At 37.1% G+C, this 20098-nt stretch overlaps 1 protein-coding gene across 1 annotated transcript in view; it reads right to left on the bottom strand.

The window, feature by feature from the left end:
- LOC124269034 (cAMP and cAMP-inhibited cGMP 3',5'-cyclic phosphodiesterase 10A-like) overlaps positions 1 to 19883 on the bottom strand; it is a 72664-nt gene extending 52781 nt beyond the window's left edge. Inside the window, 4 exon segments of the mRNA XM_046704059.1 lie at positions 14981 to 15030; positions 17931 to 18035; positions 19042 to 19082; positions 19870 to 19883. Coding sequence (XP_046560015.1) covers positions 14981 to 15030; positions 17931 to 18035; positions 19042 to 19082; positions 19870 to 19883 — 210 coding nt within the window.
- Between the last annotated feature and the right edge of the window lie 215 nt (positions 19884 to 20098).

Genomic DNA, 20098 nt, shown 5'->3' with positions numbered 1-20098 from the left:
TGAATTAATACTGCGAATCCTCCTTAATTTTACGCCTGTTAATTGAACATTTAATCTCAAAATTTTATTCAAATTAGATAAAAGTTCTTTAACAAACGATCATAGATTCAAATTGCTATTACTGGTTTGTATTACAATGGGGTAAGTAGCAGTAGTTGGAACAGTGACACAAATGCATGTGCGGTACGTGAAGAGTGTTAACTTATAACAGCCCTTGTCATTTTTTGTGTTTCATTTGATGTGCATACCCCCTTGTAATACAAACCAATAATAAACTATGATCGTTTGTTAAACAACTTTTATCCTAAGTCGAATAAAATTCTGAGACTTAAATGTTCAATTGGCAAGGTAAATTCATGAGGATTCGCAGTCTTAATTTCACTTTATTTGTTTTACTTTTTGGTTTAAAGTGACATTCATCGGTACGTTTTCACTGCAAACAGATTATAGTTATAACCATCAAAAACAGTGTGCCCACAAATGCACCATCATGTATCTATACAGTTTAAACCAGTTTAAAATTTTATACCTCTATAAATGCCAAAAATATTGAAAAGACAAACATTAAAACGTGTGACAACATTGTTTTCTGACATTCCTGTTTGCATGGTACCCAAGATGCATAGACACTGATTACAGTAAGCCATGGTATTGTGTAACACACACAATTCTTTACACAAAAGAATGTTAAAGAGCATCTTTCAGCTAAACAAGCATTGTGTGTTGTCTGCATTGTGAAACACTCATGTATGAGTATAATGCTCCCAACATTCATGCTTTTCTGGCAGCACGGTTATTGTTATAACAATTTCACTTGTGAATAATTTATTTAGACCTCATTTTGACCTCACAGCACAAAACACTAATATTGCTTCAAGAAAAACTTCTCTTGGAAGTGCAGTCTGAAAAATATGCATACAGGACTTTCACATAATTTTCATTCACATTGTGATGTCAGTATTCAGTTACTGAATGCAAAAGGGGCGGTGAAGTAACGGTTAAAGCATCCGCTTGTCACGCTGAAGGCCTGGGTTTGATCCCCCACATGGCTACAATGTGAGAAGCTATTTCTTGTGTCCACCACCGTTATATTGCTGGAATATTGCTAAAAAAGCAGTGTGGAACCATACTCACTCACTCACTCATTTAATGCAGAATGTGTTATGATACTTACATACTTCGTCCAAATAGATCATCAATCATGTGCATAAACAATTTCGGCAACTGTTTCTCAAAATGACCAGCATAAAACTCATATCTGAAATGAAAAAAAGAGAGAAAATATGACAATCATTTTGAAATATTGTAAACACTGCACCTTAAATGTTGTTTTTCATATTAAGATAAAGGTGTTTGAAACTCTTGATGTGAGCAAATGTTTCATGTCAGTTTGTAAATAATTAAGTCTGGTCCAGCGATCAAAGACAATCACTCTGTTTAAACACCGATCCCAATCTCAGCTCACTCACCCTGATAACTTAAAGAAGACAAAACCGCTTCTGTGGTGTAGTAGTGGTTAGAGCGTCCGCCTCGAGAGCGGAAGGTCGCTGGTTCGATCCCCAACCGCTCATACCAAAAGACATTAAAATATGGTACTTGTTGGTCCCTGCCTGGCTTCGGCATTAATGGGTACAAGGACTGGTCGGCTCGGAATCAGTATAATGTGTCTGAGTGGGGCATTCATGCTTCACTGCGGCATGGTATCTCAGTGGGCTAGCACTATAAAACCAGCTTAAGTCTGGGCTAGTACAAGCAGCCGCACATACACACACACACGCATGCACATCGTCATATGAGCGAAATATTCTCAAGCACGACGTTAAACCCAATTTCACCTCGGCTAAAGAAGACAAAACACCTTCCAAGGCTCAATGTATTGTCACACCAGGTTTTATCTTTGGAAATAGTTCAGATGACTGCGATGAACAGGCAAGTCAACTTAACCAATAGACTAACGCTTAGTATCTGAATATATATAATTTTGATAGAAATAAACATGTCCTTTTGAACTGAAAAGGAGCCCGAGTGAGAAGGGAGATTCAGAACCTAAACCTGTGGAAATCTAGAATTTCTTTATTTAGGGCTTTAGCATTGGACCGCCTCCGCGGTGTAGTGGTTAGAGCTTCCGCCCAGATAGCGAAAGGTCGTGGGTTCGATCCCCGATCGCGTCATACCAAAAGACATTAAAATATGGTACTTGTTGGTCCCTGCCTGGCGCTTGGCATTAAAGGGTACAACAAGGACTGGTCGGCTCGGAATCAGTATAATGTGTCTGAGTTGGGTATTCATGCTTCACTGTGGCATGGTATCTCGGTGGGCTAGCACTATAAAACCAGCTTCAGTCTGGGCTAGTACAAGCAGCTGCACACACACATACACACGCATGCACGTCGTCATTGAGCGAAATATTCTCAGGTACGACGTTAAAACCAATTTCACCTCACCTCACCTTTAGCATTGATTACACAATGCCATGCTTTAGCATTGCAGAAACAACAGAGCAGATGGGAAAATAATGGGGAACTGTGACTACAGGACCTATGTCAACCTAGCACCTTCCAGTAGGTATGAATATTATCACCAAAGCAACAACTGAAGTTAACACATCTTACTTGCTCAAGACAGGTGGAACCTCATTAGATGTTGGGAAAGGATTGGCAGTCAGCTCGACCACTTCCTCTTCATGAGCCACGAAATGATACTCCAGTACATCCATGGCCACCTTGTACTGGTCCTGCTGCTGCTTTAGCAGGCTGAACAGCTGTGACAAGAAGGGAGGTGTGAAGGCAAGTAACAGCAACATTCCAGCTTTACAATGGCAATATTTATGTATGATATTGTATATACAGTCCAATCCCAATGTCTTGAACTGGGTTGAGACGAATTCTCGGTTGTGTCGAACTCATCCCTTGGTCCCTGCCGGTTTCCTTATATTTATCATTATTTCTATACTGACGGATGTGTCGAACACTCGGATAAGTGGAACTGTCATCTTGGTCCCGACGAGTTCGACACAACAGGGTTTGACAATACATAATGGTAAATAATCTGGACCAGTCAAACCAGTTGACACGAGCAATGATAAGGGAATGATGACATACTGAAACAGGGCCAACTAATATTACAAAGAACTGTCCTCATTATCAGTTTGCATGCATCTGTCTCACCTTAGAATAGTGCAGGGCCAAAGCACAGTACACAGCAAACATTTTGAAGGCCTCCTCGTCTGCAAAAAGCAAAACGAAACCATATCCACTAGTTAAGAAATATCACTCATGGGGCATGAATTATGTGAAATGTTTGTAGTTAGGATCAGTTTTACTTTATGCTGATTGGTTACTTGTACCAACTGTTCCTTTCAGCATGGAAAATATCATCGCCATTATTATTATTGTTACGGTCATTTTGTTGAAAAAAAACAGTGACCAGCTCTCTACCTGCTTTAGTGAAGTGGTCATTGTTGAGACAGTTGACCATCTGTACCACCCCGATTACCCGCCCCTTGCTGACAATGGGCATACACAGGATGTTCTTGGTGGTGTAGCCAGTCTGCTTGTCCACATCCCTGGAACACAGCAAGTCACTTTACTGACCAGCATTTAAAGACTTGCACAAGTCTATAAGGTAATAAGTAATAGCTTAAGGGACCATTCATAATTTATGGTTAGGGGAGAAGCATGTACAATGACCTCCCTGCATGTCAAGTACACAATCAATGACCCCCCTTCCCCTTCCCATATTTTTAACATAATATGTAAATATTTTTATGTACAGAATTGCTGACCTTCCCTAGAAACGTGTACAAAATTGAGGATCCCTACCCCTACCTCCTCAGAACAAAAATGGTGACACCCCCTCCCCCATAAATTATACATTATGAACAATCCCTAAATCTAAATGATTTCTAAAACATATAAAAAACAGACTGGGGTCCCTTTATCCAGACTTGCCTCTTTAAAGGACAGAATTACTGTACATGCATGGGCTTAGCAAGGCTAAAGCATTTAGTACTGGTGTAATTATTCAGTTTGGCTGAAGTCAAGTTGGTAGATATTCAAGATACATGAGTTATTTGATCAGCAAGAATACAGCTCTATCACAGTGTCCTTCATCAGGGCCAAACACACCAGTTGTTGATATCTTGAGCATTGTCCCACATTATGTGAGTTTGGTGAGATGCAAAAACAGTGATCACCAAATCCATTCTTCCACGCCTTACAAGGAGAGAATATTACCCATGGGTAGAGCGTCATATCAGATATGAGAAGGTTTGTCTTTGATCTGATGATGCAGTAAGATTTTTGTGTTATTCTTAACACCCGTTGATACAGCAAGTTGTAATACTTCTACCTGGAGAGCAAAAACTTAAACCAAGTTAAAACTGGTTGGCCAAAAGGTATTTTGAGAGTCGGAAAACATTCACATAACCATTGACACTTATCTAGTAAATATTCTATGGCCAAGTTTCATTTTCAATGATGAAATATTTTTTACAAAATTAGTACAGGCAATATTTTCAATGAGAAAGCATCAGAATTGGTTGTTGCATTACACCAGAACTTAAACAAATGGTGATGATATACTCAGTGCCCTAATAAAACCAACATTATCTTTCTTCAGCCATGTGCATGCCAAAGGAACTGAATGTGTTGACAATATTCCAGGAGCTATTGCATCCAAACCTGTTAAACCTGGGATCTTCATAGGCATCAGGGATGTTGAGTGCCTCTCCTGTTTTCGCAACATGTCCTGCAATACCCTTGTCACTTGGGAATCTATAAGGCCAATTGAGAATAATCATTCATGTTTACATGAGTGAGTAGGGTGGAAAAAATGTGTTTATATTTTCATTTTCTATAGTGGCTGACAAATCTATAAAAGTAAACTTTTACTCTTATGTACCACATGGCATCTTGTGGACAAACCCATGAGAATCTTCAGTATGAAGAGAAAGGCTGAAATTTGGTTCTTTTGAAAATCTAAGACACTATGAATGGTATGGCATCTTCCCAAAACAAATGGTTTCTTAATAGTATCTAACAATAGAAATAAGGGGCTGACTAGCAGGTGATGGAACTTGGAAGACAAGAAAGTTGTTTTAAATAAGCTTTATGTAGGAATATTTGGCATGAGAAATCCTGACATTAACATGAACTACACATGTGTAGGTTTGTGTACCTTATCTGACATTTCTTGGTGAAGACCGGCTTGCCATCCTCCATTACACCCTCATCAAAGTAATCAGCAAACAGCTCTTTCTTCTCCTCGTCAACAAGAAACAGAGCTGATCGGTCTGCTTGCACCAGATCCTTGGTGTGGTACTTAGAATCACAAGATTTTCATGCGTTATAAACTTCTGGTGATGTCATGCTATAGTATTTAAGGGGCTTCTATATCATGAAAAAACCCTTGAGAAGGAACTGTTTCCAGAATATCCCTGTCCTGAAGCTATTCCAAACAAAGTCCATCTCTCCCTCATATTACTTTAGGAAGTCTCAGAGATATTTTTAAAATGTGCCTGATCATAGTTTGCATTTGAACACATTACCTATCAGTAGTAAGGTGCTACATGATGTAAAATCAAAGAGCAACTGTTTTCTTTATATTGAAGTAAATCAAACTTGTAATCTTCCTGTCAGTAGTTTAGAGAGTGGAAACTAGCCTTCAAAGGAACTGAAGAACCAACATGTTTTCAAGTATGTTTGTAAAGTATAATGCATGTTTAAAAAGCAGGAGCCAAACTCAAGCACAAATCTTTCTTGTATATAAAATAGATATACATTATATAATTTGGTTTGCTTTCTTTTTCAGACTTAAATAATATGTTTTATCATCCCACCACTTTTTAAATACTGCCATGACAAGTCTGTTTGCAATTATTTCCCTCAAGACAAAATATGCAAGTGTTCACAGGAATTATCTCCCCTGATACGCTGTGATAAATTCTTCCCCCAATGCTTTTGTGAAGACTATCACATTAGGTCCCTAATCTGTTTTGTTTGTACTATCACCACCTCAATATTGTCATATACAGCATATGTTCTTATATGCCCATGTCGTATTGCTAGGATGTATAAAACGTTGGTAGAGCTATACATACCATAATATTCTGTACCAGTGTGTCTATGCTGATCATTTCATCAAACAGAACCCTGAAAGTTAAGAATCAATACATTTATCAGACTATAATGTTTGATATTATCATCACTATCATTGTTATTGTTATTATCTTCACTGAAAAATGATAAAAATAATAATATTGATGATATTGGGCTACTAATTAAAACTGTAACTCCACAGAGGGGTATGGTGAAGGCAAATGACACTGTTACTGTTATTAGCCTGGTAAATGTCCATGTATATTGTATTCTCAGCCTCTGGAAGCTTACAGATGCACATTGTCATCTCATTCTAACAGTTTCCCATTTAGCTGAATAACTTACATGTATAAAGTAGGGTTGTGTATTAGCAAATAAATCAGGTTTTACATGACGCATGATTCCTGCGTATTTGACGCAACAATTATGTTAATGACTCTCAAAATACTATCATATGAGTCAAGCTTGACGCAAGTTTTATAGGTGGCCCTCACAATTCAGTTCAATAAAATCGATTTGATAAGCAAACAATATTGTTCGATGATAGTTTGACTTTTACAGAGCTGTCAGATTGTTCCAGAGAACTCAGAGAAGACAGTAATCCTGGCTGTGTGAATTGAACTATGCTGTAGTTTCATTTGGTGGTGTGACATACATAGTTACATACTAAGAATGATTAACACAAAGATATATTACAATTTTCATGACTCCCAAATATTGAAAATGACTCCCAAAAATACATATTGTGAGTCACCATGACTCCCATTTTTAAAAGTCTGTGTAAAACCCTGTAAATTGTATTGCATTATATATTGAGATTCTCAGGTAACCGTATTTAGATGCGTATTGTGATATATTGAGAGCTTCAGTCAGGGCTCCAGATAATTTTTCAACATCAGGAGTACGTACTCCTTATATTTTCAATATAGGAGTACTGGAAAACCTTAAGAGTACTGAATGGAATTTAATGGAGTATCAGTAATCTTGTGTTTCGTTTTATATATGCACCACAACATTGCTACTCTTGTGTAAACAGGTCAATAAACAATAAAACAATAATTTTTCAGATAAATACGTCTAAATGATTCTAAGACTGTACACCATTGCTGTGGTGCGTATCCCCTACGTTTTCTAAATTACTTCCTACTGTATTATGCATATTTTTTATCTGTACATATGCTGATACGGCCCTTATCTGGAGCCCTGTCAGTGTTTGACAGTGAGTGACATTGATTGTACATGCAAGGCCTATTTTAACTAAAGTTTTACTAAATCTCAAATTTAGAGTTGATTTTGTGAGATTGTATTATCTTTTTTTCTAAAATGTACTGTATGTTAAGTATGCTGTTTTGTCAATTGATTACAATAGAAAATTTCAGTGTGAATAAAAGTTAATGTAACTTAAACTATAGGGATATTCACAAAACTTCATATTTTTTATATTTCCCGATATACCAGATCTGATAAAAAAACATTGCAATATGTATCCTTGAAAACTCATATTTCATTATGTCGGTATTACCGTGCAGTCCTAGTATAAAGACACAGCATATATTCTATAACCTGTGTTTCAGTGTGACCAAGGCCCTTGAAACTCTCAGCAGCCAAGTATATGCTTGGCCCGGTCTCCCATCCACCTACTTCACCAGATTTGTGACCTGCTTGTCAAGCAAGGGACTACAAACTTCCACAGATGACAACAGTTGTTACAGCTTGGCCTTTACGATACTATTGGTTGACGTACCAAATCTTTCACCAAAAACTCAATGGATGTGGTTGAAATATTATTCTTTTGACTTTCAATTTTCACATTAACTTGATAATGAATGAAAACATCATTTTTTAAACACCATCAGGTCACAGAGTATAGTAGTTTATGTAGAAGGTTATGTCATCTTTTTACCATAGAGGTGGTGGGGTGGCATGGTGGTTAAAGCAATCGCACACCACGCTTAAGAACTGGGTTCGATTCCCCACATGGGTACATGTGTGAAGCCTATTTCTGGTGTCCCCCGCCGTGATATTGCTGGAATATTGTCAAAAGCGGCGTAAAACTAAACTCACTCACTCTTTACACACACCTACAAAATACCCACATCAGCCTGTGTGTTGGACAGGGTTATCCTAAACAACTGAAGAAAAGTGTTTACGTGTCACAAATAAAGTTTGAAAGCCCACTTGGGTACAATTTGTTAAATGTCTTTTCTCATGCCTTCATTTTGCTGGAATAATGCTAAAAGCCGCATACATGTTTGACCTCTTATCTCATGCTATTTGTCTGGTGATTTGGTTAACCAATTTGTTTAGGATGAAGGGCCTTAGGTTTTGTCAGTTCTTGATAATTTACAGTTACAATGTAATAATTTGTAAGATCACTTAATGCTTGGTACCTACTTGGTTGTGTCCAGCAGGAAGTCATTCAACTTGGATTGAGTCATCAATACCCTGTTCATCTGAAATAATATCATTTTCATCAGACACACCTTGAAACAACACCAAGATGCGTCACCATACTGTGTTTTAAGATATATACTCATGAAAATATAAAACTGTACACTTGTTGCAGTGTTCTTGAATAGTGTCAGATCCTCAGACAAATCCAGCAGATTTGCTGTCGGTCCGATGGAAGTCTACAACCCGCCGGCCCCAGTGTCCGACTGTATAGTTCCCGATGACTTTGGCTGAAGTTGTTACATGTGACATGTCCCACTTGTTTGTTGTTTATAATTCTTATGTTTGTAAATAATGTCATTGCCAATTACAAGAAATGTTTAATCTGAAATGTGTGTCTATTTTTTCTTCTGTGGGTCCCCGTGAATTTTCAGTGGGTCATACAGACATTTTGAAACATCATTTGTGAACACTGTTGTCGATTAAATCCCACAATGGAAGTAGTGTTATCATTATTATGTACAGCACAGTCGTTGAGTATCATACTGCTGTCATCCAGAAGGAAGAAGTTATTAATTTTGTAAAGTATATGTATTCACTATTCGATACACTAAACTGTTTTCCAGGGCTCCAGATAATTTTTCATGATAAGGAGTACGTACTTCGTATTTTTCAATATAGGAGTACTGGAAAACAATAAGAGTACTGAATGGAATTTAATTGAGTATCAGTAATCTTGTGTTTCGTTTCATATATGCACCACAACATTGCTACTCTTGTGTAAACAGGTCAATAAACTATAAAACAATACTTTTTTCAGATAAATACGTCTGTAGGTGATTCTAAGACCGTACACCATTGCTGTGGTGCGTATCTGCTACGTTTTCTAAATTATTTCCTATCGTATCGCGCTTATTTTATATCCGTACATACGCCGATACGGCCCTTAATTGGAGCCCTGGTTTTCAAAGAAAATTCAATTCAAAGGAAAACAAATACTTTTTAAACATCCATTTAGGGTTTGACTATCTTACAGTGCCAGAGCTAGTTACTATAGTCAGAGACCATATAATAGATTATATAGATTCTATTATATCGTCTCTGCTATAGTTATGGCACAGTTAAATAAGTTCATAGTACCCAAAGGGAACACTTGGAATTCTTACTTTTTAGTAAAACATAGGTATTATACGAAGCCAGAGACAAACATACTAAACAATTTGAAATGAAATGTAAACATGCTCAGAGGACAGCATGATTGATAAAATAATCCTGGATTCAGAAACTGAAAAGGATATTACACATATATCTGCGTCAATCAAAAGGAAGGAGGAAACGAGCTCACCATGAAAGGATAGTCACTGACTGATAACCGAATTGTTCTTGTTGACATACATAAATTCCAAAGGGCAATTCTACACAGTGCTCTGAGTTCACTGTCTTGGTACATTTATTTTTCTACATATAAGTATATTCATACATATTTCTAGATATAATTCTATCTATAGTCCGTTTGGCTCATAAGCGGACCGATGAATTGCAATCTAACTCGAAAACTAATAAACATATAATACTCAATGAAACGCTGATCATAATCAAAACATCAGACCAACTCTGTGATTTGTTTGCAGAATTTATGTTCTGAAATTAAAAAAAGTTGTTTAACAAACTATCATTAAAATTTTGACAGAGTTCACCATTTGTTACGAGGGAGGAGTGCAGAGAAAGGGACAGCCAGGTGTTAGAGAAGCATTAGACTAAGGCTTAGTCTCTGAATATATATAATTTTGATAGTAACAAACAAGCCCATTTATATTGAAAAGGAGCCCTAGGGAGACCAGAGATTCAGAACCTGAGGAAATCTAGACTTGCTTTATTTAGGGCTTTAGCACTGCAGAGAGGGCTTGGCAGTAGGGAAAATAATGTGGTTCAGGGACTGTGAGACAGACTAGAGAAGCATGTGCACAAGTGCCGACAACTTTATTGATTCATTCACTTGTACTGTGCCGTCTCCATCCTTTCTCGCACACCTGGCTGTCCCTTTCTCTGCACTTGTCCCTCGTGACATATAGTGAATTGTGTCGATATTTTAATGATAGTTTGTTAAACAACTTTTTTTATATTTAGGACATAAATTCTGCAAAAACCTCACAGAGTTGGTCTGAGGTTTTGATTATGATCAGTGTTTCATTGAGTATTTTATGTTTATTAGTTTTCGAGTTAGATTGCAATTCATCGGTCCGCTTTTGAGCCAAACGGACTATATTGTTAGTTTTGATAAGAATGTTGCATTTTTCATAATGCAATAAAAATCCTTGCAATCATTGTCTAGACCACTGAAGCCTTTTGAACATATTTCATGCAGGCAATGTAGGCAGCTGTGCCTATATATTCACCATTTGTGAGTGATTGTTTCTGATATTTCCGATCCAGGCTATACATGGGGAACCATGCAGTACACTTACCTTACACTGGTGTAGAGACGACACCAACCAGCTTAACATGGCATTAGCCAGCTGCAACACACAGAATCACTACATGACAGATGACAGAACAACCCCTCGTATCTCCTTAGAAATGGTACAGAATGAAACGACTAACCCCATTTAATACTTTCCTGCATCTCTGAGAAAATTAATCCATGATAAAATTCATTTAAGACTCAACATTAACTAACATCTTCAAGACAAACTTTATAAAATAATCCATGTTCAGTGAATCAGTGAGAAGTTAGTGAGTGAGTTTAGTTTTATGCTGCACTCAGCAATATTCCGGCTATGTGGCAATGGCCTGTAAATAATCAAGTCTGGACCAGACAATCCAGTGATCAACAGAATGAGCATCAATCTACGCAATTGGGATACAGTGACCTGTGTCAACCAAGTCAGCGAGCCTGACCACCCGATCCCATTAGTCGCCTCTTACGACAATCATGGGTTACTGAAGATCAATTCTAACCCAGATCTTAATGGGTCAAAACAGTGAGAAGACAAATCCTGCAAGGACTGCTTATGCTTCTATACACAACAAAACACCATCCACCAACCTGAAAATCTTCATCAGTAAATGAATCCTTCATACCCTCTTTGGTCAGCTCAACCACACCTGCACAGAAAACAAACTAAACTGAACTGAGTGGGTGAATGTTCTTTTAAGCCACAACCTCCTACAACAATGGAAGGCAGGTGCCAACTGAAAGTGATAACTTGTTGTTCCCGAAAGGGCATTAGGGCACCATGTGCTATCAATTAATCACCATCACCTGACAATATTCGCATCTGGGTGAGTGAAACCAGAAGTAGACAGTATCAGCAATGTCCTGGATCAGGATTGATAACACACTGAAAAATTGTCACACCATCAAATAAACCCCATTTTGCCCTAAAATATCACACTTTGGTTACTGCCTAAAATCCCTTAATGCATTCATCTTATTAGTTTTCAGTGTACCTGTCTCAATATCAATCAATGCTTTTGAAAATAACTGCACACATCATTTGAAATCCACGCTAGTCTTCTTCAAACTCTGTGGACCAATTAACGAAAGAGAAATGGGAATAGCCTCAGCTAAATATAAAGCCTGTCTGCTTCATTTTATATCCTGATTTCTAACATGCATGATCAATTTTTTTTGTCACAAACTGCATAAAATCATACTTCTTGCCATGTACACAAGTAGAAAAAAACAGCACATCTTACCTAAGAGATCATTTGTAGGCATGACTAGGGGCACACTCAGTACACTGTGTACACTTGTCGCTCCACGACCAACACCTTTAGGGAACCTTGTGTCCTGCAATACAAACCATGCAAATATGGCAGCATTCATCAGATACACTTAAAACCAGTGGGTATGAGAGTTAGTATCCCTATATGTACCTCCGACATGCTAGACTAACCAGTATATCTGTCTATATTCTTATGTGTATACTATGTGTATGCAATATTCTAGTCATAGGATAACACAGTTTATCTTACCTCACACATTAATGTCATTTTCTAACTGCCACTTACAAGCGAGTAAATTTTCCATGTTACCCGCTGGAAATGCCGAACTGTGGGAATTCGTTTGGTACTTCATGTTAGTAGTGTTTGGGCTGTTGCCTAACTCCGGTACTCCTGATTATGATCCAATACCTGTGCTTCAAAGAGGTCAAAATTAACACTGAGGTGTTCCGTAAGATAAATACGTTGTTCACAGGTCCCTATTTATTCAATATTCTAGCCACAGAATAACACAGTCCCCCAGCCAAAGTTCAGTTTACAAGGAACAATCACAAGGTACACTGAAACTATTTTATCTATCAGTCATATAACATATCTCTCATATGAATCTTGGCCATAGCATATATCACCAACTATCAGTCAGTTCTCGGGGTGGTGGGGTAGCCTCGTGGTTAAAGTGTTCATTTGTCACGCTGAAGGCCTGGGTTCGAATCCCCACATGGGTACAATGTGTGATGCCCATTTCTGGTGTCCCCAACTGTGATGTTGCTGGAATACTGCTAATAGCGGCATAAAACCAAACTAACGCACTTACTCACTCAAATGCTGTGTTTACTGCAGGGATTTATATTAAAGGTTCTATGATTTGTTGTGAGTACAGGCTGTAGGATTCATGGATAGTAATATTTCCAACTTTATTACCCATGAATCACAGAAACTTTACTACCAATAAATCCTCATTGAAATGTATGAACTCCCATGATTTATCTACAAATGCCTATATTCAACCCCAAATCTGCAACTAATATCCTGAATCTAAACAAAAATAAATATACCAACTGTTAATATCCTTAATGTTCAACCAACGTTATCTCTTTGGAGACATTACATATATTTTCTCTGAAAACAGAACTGTTAATAACATATGGTTTAATGTTGAGTTTTACATCATTACATTGACTGCAGCGATAAAACACACTGAGTTTCAGGCAAAAGGATTAAAGAAAAACACAAATAGTGGACAAAAATATAATTTAATTTCCGAGTTTTCCTGGATACCCTAGACAAAACTATGACAATATCAATGACATCCCACCTGAGGTAGGTTTTCAACCAGCTGGGTAGTCTTCTCCATTGCTGCAAAAGCTGCAACAGTCATGCCTTTGCCTATTGGTCCATACGGCTTCCTGTAAATGTCATACATTCAATATGATTAGTCAGTGAGTGAAGGCTGTTTAATGTACAGTCAACAATAACGGGGAATTACATCTATATTATTGTGACCAATAAAGCATGCAACTTTATGGAAAACAACTTCTTGTTCATTACATACATCCATGTCTCGTAGTAGATTCTTACACTGTTATTATGTTAAAGGGTGACTACAACCAAACTGTTATCCATAAAGTTGTATGCGCACTACTGACTCCCCAAATTCTAGAATGCCGATCAAACATTATTTATGGTATACTAGTGTTATAGTGGCCTGTAAATAATGAAATCTGTACAGGGGATGGAAATAACCCATTGCCCGACGTCCCAGTCCAGTGTTTTTTTCTGTCGGGCTAGCAAATGTCATGTATGTCATGCTGTACCGGTGTCCAGTTGACTTTCCAATGTTAATTATGTTGTTTATTTAAAAAATCAACAAGGAAATCGGCTAGTATAGTGGAAAAATTATCAGGGCAAGTGATTTTACATGTGCCACTGTACCGGAGTACATTATCAATTTTAAAGTTATTTCCACCCCTGCTGTACCCAATGAATTAATTGCAACCCATGCTCTTTAACAATCATCGACCAGAATCACAGTCATTTATGAACAAACAAATCACACAATATTCTTGCATCAACAAACCACAAGATGTGGACAATGTTGTTTTTGATCCATGTATTATGTGAAATTAAAACTTCTATGAAATCAGAATGTAAACAGTATATTGATTCCTTCAGCATATCAACCATGAGGTAATCATCATGATACTTACTTTGTGCCATTACAGTAGTGTTCAAGCTCCTGTAAAACAGATATATAACTAGTTGTTAGTTATCATGAAACACATTTATCTGAGATTTATCTGGAGTTGGTCAGAGACCAATATTCAGTGAAGATTTCTATCTTTCAATTTAAATGTTCATGCTATGTACCTGTTTTCTACATTCCAAACTTTTCCAGGTCAGGGAAAGTCAAACTAAACTTCCCAGTCCTTTCTAGGATTCAATCACTGGTATGAACCATGCATATGATGGCCTTGTGTTTTTAACCAGCCCTAGACAAACCACTGACTGATATTAAGAGCATTGATCTATACCAGTGTGGTTAGATAACATACAATAAACCAAGTTGCTGAGGCTGACCATCCAGTTTATACAATGTCCTACTACAAGCATAAGGACCTAAGCTATTCCAATTGAAGAATCCCCAAAATGTTAATTTAGAAGCATTATTGGGATGATGATGATGATGATATCAGGTGTGACTGTCAGGTGTGATTATCCTGACATTATTGCTGGTGCAGGTTGTTTTAGTTGAGTAAATAACTTACCGTTTCATTATGCTTGGGGAGATATAAGGCAAAGCCATCAGAATCAGTAGCTGCAAAGAATACCAAATTGATGTTTGAGATCAATTTATTGTTATCCGGTATACAGTATCATAGATTGATGTGTCAACATACCTCAAACGTTTCTGAGTGAATATTGATCCTGAAATTTACATGAATAACAAGACATGCAGAAACTGCCAAGTTGAGTGACTTTGCAGCAAGTTTAATTTACTACTCAATGCAAATATAACACCCCTCAAAAATAAATACAAATATATACCAGGCTGAGGGGTGGCTGAAAAGTCCTGAGCCAAATAATGAAGGACTGTGTTGAAGGAGAGGGTTGCTGATTATTATTCAACATAATCCTTGTTGAGTGGAGTAACCCAGTGGTCAAAGCAGAAGACTCAGGATCGAATCCCCACATGGGCACTATATGTGAAGCCTGTTTTTTCATGACCCTTGCCATGATATTGTAGAAAGGATCGTTATTTTCATCAGTTGTCTGTTGTTGCTACTCAAACAACTTTGGGACTCCACTCAAGAGTTGACAGTTCTTTCACAAACCTCTTATAACTACGTAGTTTTAGATCAGTTGCATTCATCAATACATTACTTATGGCATTGCTTACTTTACATTACTAGCCCAGTATACACAGCACCAGATTTCAGTTTGGTTTGATCTATATCCAATATTGTAGTGTACGTATATGAGGGTAAGCACAGTGAAAGTAGTAGTCTGTCTCACAGTCCCTGAACCATATTATTTTCCCTACAGCCTAGCCCTCCCTGCAATGTAAAAGCCCTAAATGAAATAAGTCTAGATTTCCCCCAGGTTCAACATCTGGTCAGTCCCTGGGGCTACTTTTCAATTTAAATGGGTTTATTTGTACATTCAAATAAAAATTATATATATTCAGAGAATAAGCAAGGTCTATGAAAGTACATGTAGTTGAAGTGCACAGATTATGAAAGTAGATCTGACACTTGATGAAGGCTCATTACTATCCATTTCCATAAACAGAAAATACCTGGTCACTTTGGTGGTCATTAATTTGTTATTTAATCCCAGTGCAGTCTTTAAGCATGGAAAGTTAAAGGTCACATGCAACCAAAAAATCAAACATAATTAAAACACAATTATCACTTATTCATGACATATAATATACATTGCTGGTTATGAAAAAACATATAAACAAAATTATAAGCGTACAATCGCAAATCAAAAGTGCAATATTGTGTACTTCGGTTTACTTCCCAAGAACGAAGCAGCCGGGATACCCAACCCAGTCAGAGCGGGTGGGTGTGCACTCAAGTGTAACGGCTGGTTCATTTGCCGATGCCCTCACGGGTCATTGTGTGTGTATATATAGAGATTTTGGGTTTTGTAAATACATGCTCATTTTTTGTGTATAACATTTTGCAATCAACAGACATCATAACATGTCATGTGTTCAAGTATCACACCTACCTGTCTGTGTAATTACATAATGTGACAGAGACCGAACTCGGGCCATAAATCAATGCATTTTGTTAATGGTGTATAGCCTGATTGGTGTTAAGTTCAAATTGCATGTGGTCAGTGATAGCAGCTGTGTATTGAATATTGTCATTAGCAGACAGGCAGGCAGAAACACAGGTGTCAATAAAACAAGACACTGAGTTTAGTCTGTGACAACGACATATCTATATCACAGTTGGAAATTCTGCCAACGCTAAATAATGGCATTGCTTTTAAGTATCGAACTGAGAAAGTGACTCGGTAAGAAGAACGTGTGGTGAAATAGACAAATGAAATTATATAAACAGTTAATTTACTGTCATAACATATAAAAAGCTCGCGCCTGTGAGATATCAACAAAACATTAGAAAAATAGCTCACACCAAAGCCTTCACCGAGTATTCACCGGACAACCGCTTCCAAGCTGCGCGAACCTACTGCACTGCGCACGTGCTATAAGCGCAGCCCAGCTGTTGAAACCCGTTTTCCCCAGAAAAGTCGGGGGAAAATTAGTGAAACGTTTGAACTCCGATTTCGCGCGTTTTTTTTCATCGCGTTATTTTTCAACTTTATAAGTTGAATTTGCATTTTTGACGATTTGTTTCGGTAAGTCCATACCAAAAGGTATCAGAATCTGCAAAGTTGTGTTTTACGTTGCATGTGACCTTTAACAAATGCAAACTGTTGTGTGTAATATACATTCGTCATACAGTAAAGCTCAGAACATTTCAGTCATCCCTCCATGTTTTGGTCATTGTAACCTTGCACAGAACTGGCTGTTGTGCAGAATGAGTGAGTGAGTGAGTTTAGTTTTATGCTGCACTCAGCAATATTCCAGCTATGATGCAGAGATGCCAACCCTAATTTAGCCTAATTAGTATTTTGGCCAAAAACTGCTGTAAAAATTAGTATTTTTTGGCCAAAATTAGTATTAACTTTTCCAAAGAATATATAGCTATTCTGAGAACTTGTTATTAACATTGTACTCACCTAAATCAGTAGTAAGTATCTACATATAGCTTGATACTGCATAAAATATGGTTGAAATTTATTGCGTATGGTACGTATGCAATTTGGTAATTTAATTTAACGTGTTTTTTTAAAACATCGTATATTTTTACTGATATCGTAGTCGGGTATTTTGTGTTGTTTTTTTCGTAAAGAATACGATAAAATCGTATGGGTTGGCATCTCTGTATATTGCTGCGGTCTCTAAATAATCAAGTCTGGACCAGACAATCCAGTGATCAACAACATGAGCATCGATCTGTGCAATTGGGAACCGATGACATGTGTCAACCAAGCCAGCGAGCCTGACCACCCCGATCCCGTTAGTCGCCTCTTACGACAAGCAAGGCTCATTCTAACCCGGACCTTCACGGGTTGCTGTGCAGAGCTTAAAAACAACAACATACAAATGTTATGACAAGAAACAACATGCATTGTCACCTTTAGCTAGAATACAGGCAGCCTCATCCAGAATGCGCTCACATCGTTCTTCCTCCCTTCTGACAAACACAGCTGTGTCTGGGACTTCAGACACAGCCCTGTGTACTGCAATTAACAAAATATTACCTTGAACATTCATGGTCAACACTTACACTCGTATCTCTAGCCTAAAAAGCACATGCATATGAATGCAACTTAAGACGTTAAAAAAAAAACATATCTCTTGCCTAAAATTCAACTTTTTTTCAAATTCCTTTTTCTAATACCGCCGATAAATGAAATCCAAATAAATAATTAAAAATTGACATTATTGAAATTGAGGCTAAGCACCTTTGGTAATAACCACATAGTCTGCAGCTCATTTTTGTCAAGGGGTTCATGCAAAATATCTAGCCTTGGGGACAATACAACTTGTCACTAGAGATTTTCAGTTGTCACCGACTGATGAAGTCAGTCCCAGAATACTGATACAATGAATGCCTTACTAATGGACCTATATATATATGGTCAAAATTGAGAAGCTGGTAGAATGGCGATTTCCTGTGGATATTTGGTAGAATGAGAATATTTTTTGCCACTTCTTCAATTGAGCAAAAATATTTCTCAGAAAGAATGTGTTAAACAATTAATTGTATTTGTGTAATGGTATACAGCATGTCCATCAAACAATCATTTTCTCATCCCTGATTCCAGTAGCAAAACAACATATTTCTATTGACTGAGAATGCCTCTAAAAGTGTATTATCTATTGTCTTCAGAGACATTGCACTGAAGATCTTACCTCGATTTACACCAATCACAAAAAGCACCATTATAAATCTCTGAATTTTGAAAGCTATTGTCAATAACAGGGATCCAGAACAATGTTTAAATCTAATAAGTATTACTGAACTAGTTTTCATTTTGCAATTTTAGTTTTTGATTTTATCAGGTGAATGGATATAATGTAAACATATGTATGAATTTTGCAATTTCATCACTAAATAATTTCTTTGACGAAAAGGTCAATGTAACTAACAAGGGTATGTGTAATTGAAGAAAAAAGGAGGCAATGATTGATGCTCAGATGATCAGAGTGTGATGGCTTAAAACGTTTTTACATGAAACAAACCTTTGTCTTTAGTGCAAGAAATGTATGTGAAGCCTCTTGAGCTGAAAAACAAGAATTACACAGATTAGGAAAATTTGTGAATTCTATTTTTCATATGTCATGACAAAACAAGGCTCAAACTGAAACAAATGATAAAGAAATTAAAATCTAAAGGTCTGTTTACTGGCATTTCCAACAAATTTAGTGTTTTATATAATATATTTATAAATAGTAGGATTTCCATCAGACACTCATCTGGAAAATATAATCAGAGTAAAATACAGTCTGAGTTTGATATCAATATTATTAGTCTTTATATAGATAGCAGTTAAATTAATGGTTGTAATACATTGTGCAACTACACAGTAAAAACATAAGCTGTATGGTGCAAACATATGTCATGTCTATGTGTCATATGCATCTTCCTGATTGCAAACTCATCCTGGTTCACAAAAGGTGAATTTTGCTATGTCTAAATCTGCCAGTATTCTGGGGTATATGTATTATACATATGGCTGAAAAAAGCTGATGCAATGTCAAATATTAACTTACTCACTCAAGTATTCAGGGAAAGTCACTTTACTGGTAAATCATGTTGTTGACTGTTTCAAAAACAATACAAGCACTTCCATTTTGAAAGTTAGGGACTGTTCATAATTTATGGCAAGGAAGGGTGATGATGATTTTTATGCAGAAGCATGTACAATGTGAATGACTCCCCATAAAATTTACATACAAAGTAAGTGCCCCCCCCCCCTGCATATCATGTACAAAATCAATGAACCCCCTCCTCCTTCCTATAATTTCTGAGCATAATTTTTAAATATTTTTATGCACAAAATTGCTTACCCCCTCTTGTACATGTGTACAAAATCCTCAGAACAAAATGGTTCATAAATTAAGAACAGTCCCTTATGGAGCTTGCATGTATGTATTTTAATATATTCATATGACAAATAACAGAGCACTAGATAACTGTTTCTTCAGAAAAAACTTAACTAGCATTATAAAAGGGAAGTTATACCACCCAAGGTTTTGCTTTTCTTCCTCCCAATACTGTCACATTGAACACCAAGCA

This window comes from Haliotis rubra, unplaced genomic scaffold (assembly GCF_003918875.1).
Source record: "Haliotis rubra isolate DU_JTF1 unplaced genomic scaffold, ASM391887v1 Scf1413, whole genome shotgun sequence".
Classification (NCBI taxonomy): domain Eukaryota; kingdom Metazoa; phylum Mollusca; class Gastropoda; order Lepetellida; family Haliotidae; genus Haliotis; species Haliotis rubra.
Note: the sequence above shows the minus strand (reverse complement) of the source record. Positions and strands in the feature narration are given on the sequence as shown.